Below are 17,566 nucleotides of genomic sequence, written 5' to 3' on the forward strand. Positions count from 1 at the left end.
CTAGACCTACTGTCAAGTTACCAGGTTGTTAGCTAGCTAGGTAACATGACTGAACAACGTTGTTTGTTATCAAACCAATAAGCGACCGGGGATTAGTTTAAAACGGCTGTGACATGGTTTGTGAAATTATATCAAATGCATGCGAAATCGTGCAGGAAGAAAAAAAGGTAGCTCTGGTAATATGGGTCATATTTCTTTAACCGTTTGAGCTATAGACAAGCTGTTTTCTTTGCTGTAAAGCTACAAGCAGTAGTGGTGCATGGGTAAAATCACTGGGGAAGCCACGCCAGAAAAAAAGCCATATTACAACCTATGTGTTCTGCGTTGTTTGCTCTATAACCGGTAGGTTCATATGCCTTGCCACCATGATATAAAGGCCTAAGGCAGAGACAATAAGAAGACACAGTGGCAGAATAAATTCAACCGCACCTTTGTTTCATCACAAAACTGGAGAGAAACATCTGTCCGGTGAAGTCCACAAAGCATATTGCATGTAACAAACAGTTACACAGTGGCGACCCGTCATTCAGACCAGGTGGGGCAGAGCCCCACCTGTTTTGAGTCCCACCTGTTTAACAAAAAAATATATATATTACACTACCAGTCAAAAGGTTGGACACACCTACTCATTCAAGGGTTTATCTTTATTTTTTACTATTTTTAACATTGTAGAATAATAGTGAAGACAACAAAACTATGAAATAACACATATGGAATCATGTAGAAACCAAAAGTGTTAAACAAATCAAAATATATTTTATATTTGAGATTCTTCAAATAGCCACCCTTTGCCTTGATGACAGCTTTGCACACTCTTGGCATTCTCTCAACCAGCTTCATGAGGTAGTCACCTGGAATGCATTTCAATTAACAGGTGTGCCCTCATAAAAGTCAATTTGTCGAATTTCTTTCCTTCTTAATGTGTTTGAGCCAATCAGTTGTGTTGTGACAAGGTAGGGGTGGTATACAGAAGATAGCCCTATTTGGTAAAAGACCAAGTCCATATTATGGCAAGAACAGCTCAAATAAGCTAGAAACGACAGTCCATCATTACTTTAAGACATGAAGGTCAGTCAATACAGAACATTTCAAGAACTTTGAAAGTTTCTTCAAGTGCAGTCGCAAAAACTATCAAGCGTTATGATGAAACTGGCTCTCATGAGGACCACCACAGGAATGGAAGACCCGGAGTTACCTCTGCTGCAGAGGATAAGTTCATTAGAGTTACCAGCCTCAGAAATTGCAGTCCAAATAAATGCTTCACAGACTTCAAGTAACAGACACATCTCAACATGTCTCAACTGTTCAGAGGAGACTGCGTGAATCAGGCCTTCATGGTCGAATTGCTGCAAAGAAACCACTATTAAAGGACACCAATAAGAAGAGACCTGCTTGGGCCAAGAAACACGAGCAATGGACATTAGACCGGCGGAAATGTGTCCTTTGGTCTGATGAGTCCAAATTTGAGATTTTTGTTTCAAACCGCCGTGTCTTTGTGAGACGCGGTGTGGGTGAACGGATGATCTGCGCATGTGTAGTTCCCACCGTAAAGCATGGAGGAGGTGTTATGGTGTGGGGGTGCTTTGCTGGTGACAGTGTCTGTGATTTATTTATAATTCAAGGCACACTTAACCAGCATGGCTACCATAGCATTCTGCAGCGATACGCCATCCCATCTGGTTTGGGCTTAGTGGGACTATCATTTGTTTTTCAACAGGACAATGACCCAACACACCTCCAGGCTGTGTAAGAGCTATTTTACACTTTTTTGGTTACTACAAGATTCCATTTTCATAGTTTTGATGTCTTCACTATTATTCTACAATGTAAAAAATAGCAAAAAATAAAGAAAAACCCTTGAATGAGTATATTATAATTTTTTGTTGCCTGTTTTGCATGTTATTTTGCCATTAATACTTGTCACATCAGTTTGCTAACAATGTAAACAAAAAAATCATTGAGTTAATAAAGCCGCATTCAAACATGGTCTCTTTTTTGCTTTCTTGAGTTAGGCAGCTCCTAAATGTAGGTGTTTCAGCCTAGCTCAGTGCTTTCTGTGGTGGTGGGGCAGCCAGCGGAAAATACAGAGAGTAGGGGTTGGTAATGTTCTCTAGTTGCGCCGTGATTGGCTCAGTGTTCGGTCACTCATGGGGACACTACGTCACCGCAAAATCTAAGGGTAGAGCTCGAAAACTCAAGCCCCTTGGGTACTGCCATAGAGTTACATTAGAAGTGCCCATCCAAGAAGGCTCAAGGTCATTGGCAACTGATAAAATGATGTCAAATCACGTTATATCTACCGTAGCTTTGATTGGACTGATCATGTCAACATCACACTTTCAAAATCTTAGCTAGCAAGCTAGACAAGCAGTCATCATCATGAATCACGTCGACAATCTCCTGGGAAATCCTTTTCAATCCTTGTCATATGAAGAGAAATGATTGGTGCTCACAACAAGTTGGAAATCGCAAATTCAACAATGAGTGGGTTGGAAGGAATCAGTGGCTAACTGCAAGCGTTGCGAAGTAATCACTAGCCTGCTATTCAGCATGACTTCAGCCGCGTTCAAAACAACTGGAAACTCGGAACTGGGAAATCTCAAACTTCAGTGAGTTCAAGACAACTGGGAACTCGAAAAAGCACAGCACAACAAGGTGAGTCCAAAAATGTCTTGAACTACATAAATGATGTAACATGCCAGGGAGATATGTTTACTGTAGCTAAGAAAGTATTACTAAGTGTATGTTGTGTAGTAAGCTGTTAGTAGCCCATGTGCTTCACCCTAATAATGTGGTCCCTTTCCCCCTCATAATTTAGCCTACTGTTCTGACTTGGTGGTGCACATGTAGCCTATAGCCTGTTTTAGAGAAATGTAATAATCAAATATTGTAAGAGCTTTCATTGTCTGCTTATATGCCCCCTTTATTTATCCCACGGTTCTGACTTGGTGTACAGGGAGAATACTGTAAGAATGGATCATGTTCTGAATTCTGTCGCTGTACATTTAAAAAGTGCTGAACAAAGTTATATTGACTACGTCCATCGTAGCGCGCTCATTAATGTCTTAATCAAAATTACGGATAGCCTCTTATCCGCTCGTCGTCCCCTTATGCCATAGTTTGTACATCTCAATTGTCAGTAGAAACCACATTTACTTAAGCAAGTCAGCCATATCAGCTATGTTTTTTGAAAAGGCAGTAAATTACGCTGAATTAACTGTTTCGCTGCCAGACAAGACTCTGCTGATAGCCAGGTGTAGCAGTGGTAAGGATTCACTCCATGGTGCTGAAAAGAAAGCTCTGCTGTTGGGACAGCTTTATGTAGGCCCTAACAGTTTGTGGGCACCGTTTGTCACCGTTATAGTGCAATTAATGTATTGTTTCGTGTTGTGTAGTGGCTTTGCTAGCATGCATCAAAAAATAAATGTGGGAGTTTGTCCCACCAAGATTTACAGGCTAAAATCGCCACTGCAGTTACATGACCTACAGCATGGTCAAGCAAGTTAATGTTTCCAACATTTTCGGACTACTAAACAACTATTGATTGAGAACAATGGAGAGTTACCGCAAGTTGCAAAGAAAACAGGAGCTGCCTCCCCTATTCCAGCACCATTTCTGTGTGTGCGTGCGAGCGTGCAAGTAGAAAAAACATGTCGACTCACCCTACGTGTAGAGAAATACTAATGCCATCTTCCTCTCTTTCATGTTGCCGAAATGGTCTATGACTTAAAACTTTTAGTTTTTGTTGCCCTAGTCTACCTGGCTAAAATGCTTGCCTGCTAGCCAAACTTCCTTTCATGTGCAATAATGCGCCAGGCCAGCTAGTTAACATTAGCCTACTACATCTGGCTACATATTGAAATTCCATCATCTCAGGCCAGGGGCACAATGTACAGTGGGGAAAAAAAGTATTTAGTCAGCCACCAATTGTGCAAGTTCTCCCACCTAAAAAGATGAGAGAGGCCTGTAATTTTTATCATAGGTACACGTCAACTATGACAGACAAATTGAGAATTTTTTTCCCAGAAAATCACATTGTAGGATTTTTAATGAATTTATTTGCAAATTATGGTGGAAAATAAGTATTTGGTCACCTACAAACAAGCAAGATTTCTGGCTCTCACAGACCTGTAACTTCTTCTTTAAGAGGCTCCTCTGTCCTCCACTCGTTACCTGTATTAATGGCACCTGTTTGAACTTGTTATCAGTATAAAAGACACCTGTCCACAACCTCAAACAGTCACACTCCAAACTCCACTATGGCCAAGACCAAAGAGCTGTCAAAGGACACCAGAAACAAAATGGTAGACCTGCACCAGGCTGGGAAGACTGAATCTGCAATAGGTAAGCAGCTTGGTTTGAAGAAATCAACTGTGGGAGCAATTATTAGGAAATGGAAGACATACAAGACCACTGATAATCTCCCTCGATCTGGGGCTCCACGCAAGATCTCACCCCGTGGGGTCAAAATGATCACAAGAACGGTGAGCAAAAATCCCAGAACCACACGGGGGGACCTAGTGAATGACCTGCAGAGAGCTGGGACCAAAGTAACAAAGCCTACCATCAGTAACACACTACGCCGCCAGGGACTCAAATCCTGCAGTGCCAGACGTGTCCCCCTGCTTAAGCCAGTACATGTCCAGGCCCTTCTGAAGTTTGCTAGAGTGCATTTGGATGATCCAGAAGAGGATTGGGAGAATGTCATATGGTCAGATGGAACCAAAATAGAACTTTTTGGTAAAAACTCAACTCGTCGTGTTTGGAGGACAAAGAATGCTGAGTTGCATCCAAAGAACACCGTACCTACTGTGAAGCATGGGGGTGGAAACATCATGCTTTGGGGCTGTTTTTCTGCAAAGGGACCAGTACGACTGATCCGTGTAAAGGAAATAATAAATGGGGCCATGTATCGTGAGATTTTGAGTGAAAACCTCCTTCCATCAGCAAGGGCATTGAAGATGAAACGTGGCTGGGTCTTTCAGCATTACAATGATCCCAAACACACCGCCCGGGCAACGAAGGAGTGGCTTCGTAAGAAGCATTTCAAGGTCCTGGAGTGGCCTAGCCAGTCTCCAGATCTCAACCCCATAGAAAATCTTTGGAGGGAGTTGAAAGTCCGTGTTGCCCAGCGACAGCCCCAAGACATCACTGCTCTAGAGGAGATCTGCATGGAGGAATGGGCCAAAATACCAGCAACAGTGTGTGAAAACCTTGTGAAGACTTACAGAAAACGTTTGACCTGTGTCATTGCCAACAAAGGGTATATAACAAAGTATTGAGAAACTTTTGTTATTGACCAAATACTTATTTTCCACCATAATTTGCTAATAAATTCATTACAAATCCTACAATGTGATTTTCCGGAATTTTTTTCCTCATTTTGTCTGTCATAGTTGACGTGTACCTATGATGAAAATTACAGGCGTCTCTCATCTTTTTAAGTGGGAGAACTTGCACAATTGGTGGCTGACTAAATACTTTTTTTCCCCACTGTATGAATTTATGGTTAGATCATAATCACCGTTATAATCATTGGCCAGTACGGAGAATTAAGTAAAACCAGACTCCTATCTCCATCCATGGCTAATTTAGGAAAGGGATGATTTTAGCTAGCTAGCTAGCCACCGGAGGACAACAACACAACTAGATGCAACAATTAAAGTTCTGTCATTTACATTTTGCTTTTGATGTGACTGGTGTGAAGCCCAATTCAAACTGGCTTCCCTTGACACTTTCTTTTGGTATGCCAGGACCATTCACAGTTGAGCTTACTCATTGGCTTTTATTATTTAAATATTGTATCAAGGGAGGCCAAATGCTCGCTGGCTTCCCTTGCATTCAATGCTACGGGCGGCAACAATGGCATGTTCTTTATGACCAGACAGCATCAGATAAATGGGCTACACATACTGAGACAGAGGGGCGCTGTTTAGCTCCCTCGGATGCTTTCTCCAGTGAGATACATTCAGCCTCTTGCGAATTGAAGGAATATTATGAAACAGGGAGACAAAAGATACATTATTTGATGTTTTTCTCTTTTTTTCTTGGTAAATATTTTGGGGAAGCCTGGCTTCCCTAGGCATCCATGAATACACGCCACTGGCTGCAAACATGGCTGTCGCAAAGCTGTGCTCCATTTTCCCTCTCTGTCACACAGCCTCTGAGAACTTGCAATTGCAAACTCTACTCAGACTGGCCTGTGCTCTTGGTTATAACAGGCGATTAAATGATACAGTATCAGTTGGTTTTGACCAGAAGCGGTGCATCCGCTTGACAACGCATCGCTCCAAAAGATTGGCCGCTTTGTAGGCGTGGGCCTAGGCATGAACCAATTTTAAAATATACGTTTTATTATTATTTAATTTTAAAATCATACAATCTATCTGCAGTGAAACTGCTCAACAATTACATTTACAGTTGAAGTCGGAAGTTTACATACACCTTAGCCAAACACATTTAAACTCAGTTTTTCACAATTCCTGACATTTAATCCTAGTAAAAATTCCCTGTCTTCGGTCAGTTAGGAGCACCACTTTATTTTAAGAATGTGAAATGTCAGAATAATAGTAGAGAGAATGATTTATTTCAGCTTTTATTTGTTTCATCACATTCCCAGTGGGTCAGAAGTACACTCAATTAGTATTTGGTAGCATTGCCTTAAAATTGTTTAACTTGGGTCAAACGTTTCGGGTAGCCTTCCGCAAGCTTCCCACAATAAGTTGGGTGAATTTTGGCCCATTCCTCCTGACAGAGCTGGTGTAACCGAGTCAGGTTTGTAGGCCTCCTTGCTCGCACACGCTTTTTCAGTTCTGCCCACACATTTTCTATAGGATTGAGGTCAGGGCTTTTTGATGGCCACTCCAATACCTTGACTTTGTTGTCCTTAAGCCATTTTGCCACAACTTTGGAAGTATGCTTGGGGTCATTGTTCATTTGGAAGACCCATTTCCAACCAAGCTTTAACTTCCTGACTGATGTCTTGAGATGTTGCTTCAATATATCCACATAATTTTCCTTCCTCATGATGCCATCTATTTTGTGAAGTGCACCAGTCCCTCCTGTAGCAAAGCACCCCCACAGCATGCTGCTGCCACCCCCGTGCTTTACGGTTGGTATGGTGTTATTCGGCTTGCAAGCATCCCCCCTTTTCCGCCAAACATAACGATGGTCATTATGGCCAAACAGTTCTATTTTTGTTTCATCAGACCAGAGGACATTTCTCCAAAAAGTAAGATCTTTGTCCCCATGTGAAGTTGCAGACCATAGTCTGGCGTTTTAATGGTGGTTTTGGAGCAGTGGCTTCTTCCTTGCTGAGCGGCCTTTCAGGTTTTGTCGATATAGGACTCGTTTTACTGTGGATATAGATACTTTTGTACCTGTTTCTTCCAGCATCTTCACAAGGTCCTTTGCTGTTGTTCTGGGATTGATTTGCACTTTTCACACCAAAGTACATTCATCTCTAGGAGACAGAACGCGTCTCCTTCCTGAGCTGTATGACGGCTGCGTGGTCCCATGGTGTTTATACTTGCGTACTATTGTTTGTACAGATTAACGTGGTACCTTCAGACGTTTTGAAATTGCTCCCAAGGATGAACCAGACTTGTGGAGGTCTAAAAAATATTTTCTGAGGTCTTGGCTGACTTCTTTTGATTTTCCCATGATGTCAAGCAAAGAGGCACTGAGTTTGAAGGTAGGCCTTGAAATAAATCCACAGGTACACCTCCAATTGACTCAAATGATGTCAATTAGCCTATCAGAAGCTTCTAAAGCCATGACATCATTTTCTGGAATTTTCCAAGCTGTTTAAAGGCACAGTCAACTTAGTGTATGTAAACTTCTGACCCACTGGAATTGTGATACAGTGAATTATAAGTGAAATAATCTGTCTGTAAACAATTGTTGGAAAGATTACTTGTGTCATGCACAAAGTAGATGTCCTAACCAACTTCCCAAAACTATAGTTTGTTAACAAGACATTTGTGGAGCGGTTGAAAAACAAGTTTTAATGACTCCAACCTAAGTGTCTGTAAACTTCCGACTTCAATTGTACATGCGTGAACCTATTCAAGTAAGTAAGTAAATACATTTTGAAAATGTTAAAACACAATGTATTATTAGTTAGCTAGCTACAGCAGGCCACTGTGTGTAGGCTAATAAGCTGGTAGCTAGCTAGCTAGACAACTTTACATACTATAGCTAAGAGAAATATAATCAGCTAGCTAACTTCATATTAGCTTGTTATCTTGATGCAGGCCTATTTATCATTGTATATTAAAAACTCATTCTCCAAATGCATTTGTAGTTAACAGTAATGGAAGAGGGTGAAATGATTTCCTGCTCCAGCTTTCAGGAAAGGGAGTAGGTGTACTAGCTGGTTAGATAGGGCAGGTTGTGGGATGACATTATGAAAATATTATCCAGTTCCAGTCCTAGATAGGAAGCTAAGAAGACAGAGAGATAATAGTCAGGCTGTCTAATTGTAATATAATGAAGCCTGTTTCTTTGTGATGTCTGTCCTCAGATATGGAGAGCTCCGAAAGCCTGTCTGCAGATGAAAAGGTCCCAGTGAATGTCCCAAGAGACTACTGGCACATCCTTGTAACAGTGTATTCGGAAAGTATTCCGACCCCTTGACCTTTTCTACATTTTTTTTTACGTTACATTCTAAAATGGATTAAATTGTATTTTTTCACCCCATCAATCTAAACACAATACCCCATAATGACAAAGCAAAAACAGGTTTAGACATTTTTGCTTATTTGTAAAAAATTAAAAACAGAAATATCACATTTACATAAGTATTCAGACTCTTTACTCAGTACTTTGTTGAAGCACCTTTGGCAGCGATTACAGCCTCGAGTCTTGGGTATGACGCTACAAGCTTGGCACAACTGTATTTGGGGAGTATCTCCCATTCTTCTCTACAGATCCTCTCAAGCTCTGTCAGGTTGGATGGGGAGCGTCGCTGCACAGCTATTTTCAGGTCTCTCCAGAGATGTTCGATCGGGTTCAAGTCTGGGCTCTGGCTGGGCCACTCAAGGATATTCAGAGACTTGTCCCAAAGCCACTCCTGCGTTGTCTTGGCTGTGTGCTTAGGGTCGTTGTCCTATTGGAAGGTGAACCTTCACCCCAGTCTGAAGTCCTGAGCAGCGCTCTGGAGCAGGTTTTCATCAAGGATCTCTGTACTTTGCTCCGCTCATCTTTCCCTCGATCCTGACTAGTCTCCCAGTCCCTGATTGGTGGAGTGCTGCAGAGATGGTTGTCCTTCTGGAAGGTTCTCTCATCTCCATAGAGGAACTCTGGAGCTCTGTCAGAGTGACCATCAGGTTCTTGGTCACCTCCTTGACCAAGGCCCTTCTCCCCCGATTGCTCAGTTTGGCTGGGCGGCCAGCTCTAGGGAGAGTCTCGGTGTTCCAAACTTCTTCCATTTAAGAATGATGGAGGCCACTGTGTTCTTGAGGACCTTCAATGCTGCAGAAATGTTTTGGTACGCTTCCCCAGATCTGTGCCTCGACACAATCCTGTCTCGAAGCTCTAAGGACAATTCCTTCGACCTCATGGCTTGGTTTTTACTCTGATATGCACTGTCAACTGTGGGACCGTATATAGAAAGATGTGTGCCTTACCAAATCCTGTCCAATCAATTGAATTTAGCACAGGTGGACTCCAATCAAGTTGTAGAAACATCTTAAGGATGATCAATGGAAACAGGATGCACCTGAGCTCAATTTTGAGTCTCATAGCAAAGGGTCTGAATACTTATGTAAATAAGGTATTTCAGATTATGTTTTTTTTATCAATTTGCAGAATTTTCTAAAAACCTGTTTTTGCTTTGTCATTATGGGGTATTTACATTTACATTTTAGTCATTTAGCAGAAACTCTTATCCAGAGCGACTTACAGTTAGTGAGTGCATACATTTTCATACTGTATTGTGTGTAGAAATACAAAAAATATATATTTTAGAATAAGGCTGTAACGTAACAAAATGTGGAAAAGGGGAAGGGGTCTGAATACTTTCCGAATGCACTGTATGCCATGGGTTGTATGTGTACTTGTGTTTACAAATGTTGTATACAACAATACAGTTTAAAGTCACACACAACGTAGGCTACAAACTTATTACAACTGTAGCAGGCCAATCCTGCTCCTGGAGGTATGCTGGGTGGGCATGCTTCTGTTCCAGCCCAGCATTAACACACCTGATTCAGCTAAAGGAAAACCTAATGAGTTGATACCAATGTGTATTATTGCTGGCCTCGAATAGAAGTCTTCTCACCCAGTAGATCAGGGAGTGGAGCAAGTGTGGCCACCTCTGGTATGGACTTTTTTGTTCCTTACTAAGATGTCTTAACATTTACAAACAAGTTAGCCTATTTGTATATTTTGAAATTATATGTTGATTCATTCAATTTGTATTAATTGAAGCGAAGTGTTTAAACTTGTTAACTTAAAAACATTATTCAAGATTAACTCGTGTCAATGTTCATTAATCACAGATCACAATTCTACAATATAAAGGTGTGAAGGGGATCTGTCTCCAATTTGTCTGTGTTTCTGTGTTGCTTCCTCAAATGAACATAACGTCTTTGTCCAGTTGTGAGATCTCCATTCTGTTTTATTTGATTATCACTCTGTCTCAGGATTTCAGCCATGTGAACCCATTTTGCAGCTTATCATATCGACATGCATCACCAATGCAGCCATATGCCTACAGTATGATGGCATTACTGGCCTAATTGGCATGTGCAATCAATGTGCCCCTTGTCATTGTACATCTGAAGCAGAGAATAGGTCAACTCACACATTATTAGCATCTTGTTAAACTAGCTATATGTTCTCAATTTTAAATGATACCAGTAGACAATGTATATAATGTATGTATGAGGCTAACCATAAACCAGATTTTTTACATGATTTTTCTGGCATGAAATTGTTTCGTGCAAATCCAACCCTTGTATTCTAGGTACAGTACTGCACATGAAAGTAAGGAGCTGACAATTTGTAGGCAAATTAAAAATGTCAAAAATCAAATCAAATAAATGGGGTGTTGGGAGCTCCATTAATCAGAAGGCCAATGGCATGGAGGAGGATTGCAGAGATGTTGGTGTTGACGTTGGGTGAAGAGAGATTTGCACAAAGTACCCATTCATTGCATTTTACATGTAGGCCTATGTATTTTACAGGAAGGGAGCTATAATCATCAATGTCATGACACAGGTATAATGAAAGCGCTATAATATATGAGAATCATAATGTCCAATTGCTAGCATATTACATGGGAAATTCATGCTTAGTGTATCATTTACAATGTTATAATGTGTGTTACTGGTGATTTCTATCCTTTGGTGGGCAAATTTCACAATTTAATTTAGTCAACACATTCACAAAATGGTGGCTTTGATCAAAGTTTTGAGGTTTAGGTTGCAGCACAAGCAAACATTGTTGTTCAAATCTCTCTTCACCCACCATCAACACCAACATTCTCTGCAATCCTTCTCCATGCCATTGACCTTATGATTTTGTCTCTGTAGTCTAGCAAAGCGACATCATATAGAATTGGAAAACCAGACACAGCGATTATTGGCTTTCCTCCATCTTTATTGGTTATGCTTGCCCGGAACTAATGACAGGCGGAACTATGTTTCATGAACAGAATATTTCCAAGCAAACATCTGCTTCTCACCTGATTGGTTAACAGCAGAGGTGGCCATGTGCAATTTGCATTAAGTAGAGCAGAGCTGGCTTTGCGCGCTGCTCCAATGTTTCAAATGTACATGTAATAACAGAAGACTCATAAGGGTCTGCATCCCCGCTCGCCATCAGGGCTAAATTATATTTTAAAAACTGATGGAAGAATAGATGCACAGGAAGAGCGGATGGAGAGAAGCAGGTGAGTGATGGCTGGAAGGGGATGTGTTTGGCTGATCACAGCTACCATACCTGAGATGTGCGTAAAAGTTAAGTAGACATTTCTGGTCTGGCGCACACAAGACTAGTTGCTGTTGCTTACAAAATGTAACTCAATTTGTAAACAAAACTGACTTTATAAACATTTTATAACAGGCGCTAGTTGGTCTCTTTAGATTGGTAAGTCCGAAAAAATCTGGTAGTATCGTATGAAACGGTACTACGGTATTCTAAAAGTATCATGACATTTTGGTACCGTGATATTACCGGTATACCGTGCAACACTAGGAGAGACACACTTGTCAGTAATATGTGGACCAAATTTTTGACATGATCATCATGGTAGGGCCCTTTTTGTGGTAAGAGACGGTAAAGAAGAGCAGCTTCACCACATATCCCAGGGAACAATGTCAATAATTACAGGTAGCATTAACATTTAACACTACAAGTCTTCTTTGAATCCTTAAGCACTTTGTTGAAATAAAACTTGGAGCAAAGCAGAGCAGAGTGAGAACCTAGTGTTGGTCAGACGATTGAAGATGTTTATCTGTAATCTACCTCTTGCATGAACAGAAGTTGTACAGTAAGTACCCTTTCATCTGCAATGTACATAACAATCATTGGTCAAGGAACTCGACCCTGTTCCTCCATCATGGTTTTCTTGTCAAAGAATGCACACACAATAATTGCTCCAAGGTTTTTTATCTTTTGCATTCATGGTCAGCAACCTGCACTTGGCCAGGGCACCCTCCATCCTGTTATGATGGAGTAAAAACTGAGGACTGCGTGCATAGCCTGCATTTCAGTGTTCTTTTGTGGATATTGCTGACACCATGCAAATATCATCTTGGTCAGCTTGTTTATATATTTATTGACAAATGTCAATAATTGGTCAGATGTTGAAAGTGAGCGAAGCAGAACGTTTTGGACCAGAGAAGTGTTGGATGCCCGGTGGTGAGGAGGAATCTTACCAGAAGTACTGCTGATGTCCCGTTGGGTCGGAAGAGTTCAATCGACATGTCTGGGAACATCCGGCCGATCCTCGATATCACGTCGTCCACATACCTGGAGGAGGAGATAGTCAATTTTCTCCTTTTGGAAATGAATAACAAACAGGTTTCAACCTACATCAATCCACAGTCCTAGAAAAGCATAATGTGCTGCTGTGTTATTGACATGTAGAGTCTAAATGTTTTAGGTCACTTTTCTTAACAAATATTTTGGATAATCTACACTTGAAATGATTCAACACCTGAAGCGCAGTTGAATCAATGTTTTCATGATGTTAATCAATGGTTTCAAAGAAACAAATCCCCAATTGATCACATTAGTCTGATAATATTAAGGACCCATATCAGCCACTCACCCATCCCTAATCAAACAAACACGACTCTGTATGTTATAGTAGCCGTATGAATTCATCTCTGCTACTCTGTCATCTTGTAGGATACTTGCTCCTTTAGAAGGCCCCCAACGTCTTTCCCTCCAAGCCAGTGGATTGAGTACACTACCGCTGCAGCAGCTCTCACATCAACGCCACAGATAGACAGACAGCCATGGCTAAGAGGGACAGACACTGAGCTTTAACAGTTGACCCCCATACCTCCCACACATCAATCCACTTGCACCCCTAAACCTTCGCCAGGGGGACCCTGTTAACTGTCAGCGCTGCTAGGGATCACTTTTACCCTGGACTGCGAGGCCACAAGTGCTTGCATGCTAATCGAAATATAATGAGAATCTTGATAACCATGAGCCATCGACGGACCTAAGGGTGTCATGCAAAATAGACATGAAAAGAAATTCTCATATTAAGAATGATTTTAAAAGTCATATAGAAGTCAAGAGACCCACAATCATGTAATTACCATTTTTGACCAACAAGTACAGAGGTTCACTGGTGTGTTCTCGCACACCATAAGCACATGCACATCAAACTTTAGGTCTACATTCTCACTATGTGCATTGGGATGAACATAGGTAGCAGAGTTGTTAAATTGAGATTCAGAACCTCTCAATTGGCAGCATTGTAGGGTGCCAGACTGCCAGACAGTTACAAGACAAGACTTGTTCTTACATTTAGCTGCTTAATAATTCATCTTGAGAGTGAAACTCGTTTTACTGCAACACAAAACACCACATTTTCACTGATTCAAATCAGTATAGTAAATTACTATCTCCCTAGGTGTTGGACATCCTACTTGGCATTCTGGGCTAGGAGTTCCAAGTTCCAGATCCAACCCAACCAAGATATTTAAGCCTGACCAAAAAAATCCCTGGTACATGTATGGTTCAACATTGAGAACTTCAGTGTAACTACCTTGTACAAAAACAACTACCTCAATTTCTTAACCTTAGAAGAACAACACTTGGATGGATGGCTGCCTCCAGTCTCCATGTAAAGTTCACTTGCCCAAGGCAAACCCTTCAGCATGAAGATACTCATTTAGAATAAGCCTAATTACTTGTTATTAAGCTGCTCCCTAAATACAAAATGAGGATGGGTTTGAGAGTGTCCAATACATGCCTCTGTGTGTAAAAGTGGCTGCCATATACCATCCCCCTTTGTTCTAATACTTCTCATCCTTTTGCTTCCTTTTAATGCCACTGAACACTAGGCTACACATAGAAGGGTACTGGTCTGCATTGCGTTTTCTCTTTGAGTCTAAGTCTGTAGGCAAAATGAGGATATGGCATAGGGGAGGTGGATGGAGGTTTGTTGAGAGACTACGGGTGATTTTATTTGTCCATATCATTCTTAAACTATTTTGGAGATAATGATTTATGTGTATTGGGAAACTGTGAGCTCTGCTATAGCTGTAGTGCTCACAGCAAATGTGGCCCTGATGAGAGACAATAGTCTAAAGATGGTGGCATGGTTGTATTCGGTGGACTCAAGCTTAAAACACAAATGGCGTAAAAGGTGTTCGGTCGCTGTGGACTGCACAGCCAAAATTCACTTAAATCTTCTTGTGGGAAGAGCACCCTCCTGCTCTGATTGGCTCAAGTTTGGAAGCCATCATCGACAGCTGACAAAGACTCTAAATGTTGAATTGAATTGGGAAAATCAAACACCACTCGCCACCATATCTCCAATTGTGCAGAACACACTGCAGGGGCGGCTGGTGATTGTGGGACATCATCATGTACCCAGTGTTCAACCTAATCATTTTTTCAGCAGCCATAACCGTTTAATTATTTTGTGTGTGTGTGCGGAACGAACAGCTGACTGAAGACAGGACAGGCGTGCGGTTGAGTCTGTTTCGGTCATAACATGGACTCTTAACGTGATGAAACTTTGTTGCTCCTTGCTCAAACAAGCAAACAAGTCTTTGGTTGCCTAGGCAACACCCCCCCACAATGGAGTAACAGCACACATATAAATAGAATGGACTTGGAAGTTGGAACCATAGAAATCCTATTACATTACTAGAGGGGCTATGTCACAAACCCTCAAAGCTCCAGAATAGTCCCAGTCAATATTAGCTAGAACGTCGCGGCCCTGCTCTTCTCGCAGGCTCTATTTCCCTACGTGGGAGCATTGTGAACCATAGGTTAGGATTTTGGACCTGGTTAAATGTACATCAGGAATGGCCAACTGGCGATTCTAATTACTAATTGGGTTCATATCCATACTAATTCCTAATCCATGGTTGGAAACTCTAACCCTGGCAATTTGACTGGTAAACTCATGGGTATACTCGTAATGGCTGCATGGTACTTTAATGGTACGTAATTGTGATGCAATACTTTCCATTGAAATGTAGAATGTTCATTCAAATGATGTTAACTGATGTGGCTCATGCAATGGAATGTATTTTTTGTAATGTCAGTTGATTTGAATAAAAAAATCACAGTACATATTTTAGCACATACACTATACAGTGAGGGAAAAAAGTATTTGATCCCCTGCTGATTTTGTACGTTTGCCCACTGACAAAGAAATGATCAGTCTATAATTTTAATGGTAGGTGTATTTCAACAGTGAGAGACAGAATAACAACAACAAAAATCCAGAAAAACGCATGTCAAAAATGTTATAAATTGATTTGCATTTTAATGAGGGAAATAAGTATTTGACCCCCTCTCAATCAGAAAGATTTCTGGCTCCCAGGTGTCTTTTATACAGGTAACGAGCTGAGATTAGGAGCACACTCTTAAAGGGAGTGCTCCTAATCTCAGCTTGTTACCTGTATAAAAAGACACCTGTCCACAGAAGCAATCAATCAATCAGATTCCAAACTCTCCACCATGGCCAAGACCAAAGAGCTCTCCAAGGATGTCAGGGACAAGATTGTAGACCTACACAAGACTGGAATGGGCTACAAGACCATCGCCAAGCAGCTTGGTGAGAAGGTGACAACAGTTGGTGCGATTATTCGCAAATGGAAGAAACACAAAAGAACTGTCAATCTCCCTCGGCCTGGGGCTCTATGCAAGATCTCACCTCGTGGAGTTGCAATGATAATGAGAATGGTGAGGAATCAGCCCAGAACTACACGGGAGGATCTTGTCAATGATCTCAAGGCAGCTGGGACCATAGTCACCAAGAAAACAATTGGTAACACACTACGCCGTGAAGAACTGAAATCCTGCAGCGCCTGCAAGGTCCCCCTGCTCAAGAAAGCACATATACACCAGTCAACTGTAAGTGCTGTTATTGTGAAGTGGAAAAGTCTAGGAGCAACAACGGCTCAGCCGTGAAGTGGTAGGCCACACAAGCTCACAGAACGGGACCGCCGAGTACTGAAGCGCGCAGTGCGTAAAAATCGTCTGTCCTCAGTTGCAACCCTCACTACCAAACTGCCTCTGGAAGCAACGTCAGCACAATAACTATTAGTCGGGAACTTCATGAAATGGGTTTCCTTGGCTGAGCAGCCACACACAAGCCTAAGATCACGATGATGAATAATGCTTCACCATCTGGCAGTCCGACAGGACGAATCTGGGTTTGGCAGATGCCAGGAGAACGCTACCTGCCCGAATGCATAGTGCCAATTGTAAAGTTTGGTGGAGGAGGAATAGTGCTCTGGGGCTGTTTTTCATGGTTCGGGCTAGGCCCCTTAGTTCCAGTGAAGGGAAATCTTAACACTACAGCATACAATGACATTCTAGACAATTCTGTCCTTCCAACTTTCCTGTTTCAGCATGACAATGCCCCCGTTGGTTTGTCGAGATCGGTGTGGAAGAACTTGACTGACCTGCACAGAGCCCTGACCTCAACCCCATCTAACACCTTTCGGATGAATTGGAACACCGACTGCGAGCCAGGCCTAATCGCCCAACATCAGTGCCCAACCTCACTAATGCTCTTGTGGCTGAATGGAAGCAAGTCCCCGCAGCAACAATGTTCCAACATCTAGCGGAAAGCCTTCCCAGAAGAGTGGAGTATGTTATAGCAGCAAAGGGGGGACCAACTCCATATTAATGCCCATGATTTTGGAATGAGACGTTCGACGAGCAGGTGTCCACATACTGTTGGTAATGTAGTGTATTTTACTTCCTGCTTTGCTCCTATGGGTACACCTCGCAATGGCCGCCAGTCTACCCATTATGCCATCGTTGACTTGAATGGGGATGCCTGTTCTAATAATTATGAACTCAGCAAAAAAAGAATTGTCCTCTCACTGTCAACTACGTTTGTCAGCAAACT

At 41.8% G+C, this 17,566-nt stretch overlaps 1 protein-coding gene across 2 annotated transcripts in view; it reads right to left on the reverse strand.

The window, feature by feature from the left end:
* LOC121550200 (mediator of RNA polymerase II transcription subunit 27-like) overlaps positions 1-17,566 on the reverse strand; it is a 148,462-nt gene that overhangs the window by 26,392 nt on the left and 104,504 nt on the right. For both annotated transcript variants that reach the window (XM_041862345.2, XM_041862344.2), the window contains exon 4: positions 12,885-12,978. In XM_041862345.2, coding sequence (XP_041718279.1) covers positions 12,885-12,978 — 94 coding nt within the window. The remainder of the gene's footprint in view (positions 1-12,884; positions 12,979-17,566) is intronic.

The sequence above is a fragment of the Coregonus clupeaformis genome, chromosome 18, assembly GCF_020615455.1.
Source record: "Coregonus clupeaformis isolate EN_2021a chromosome 18, ASM2061545v1, whole genome shotgun sequence".
In the NCBI taxonomy this organism is placed as follows: domain Eukaryota; kingdom Metazoa; phylum Chordata; class Actinopteri; order Salmoniformes; family Salmonidae; genus Coregonus; species Coregonus clupeaformis.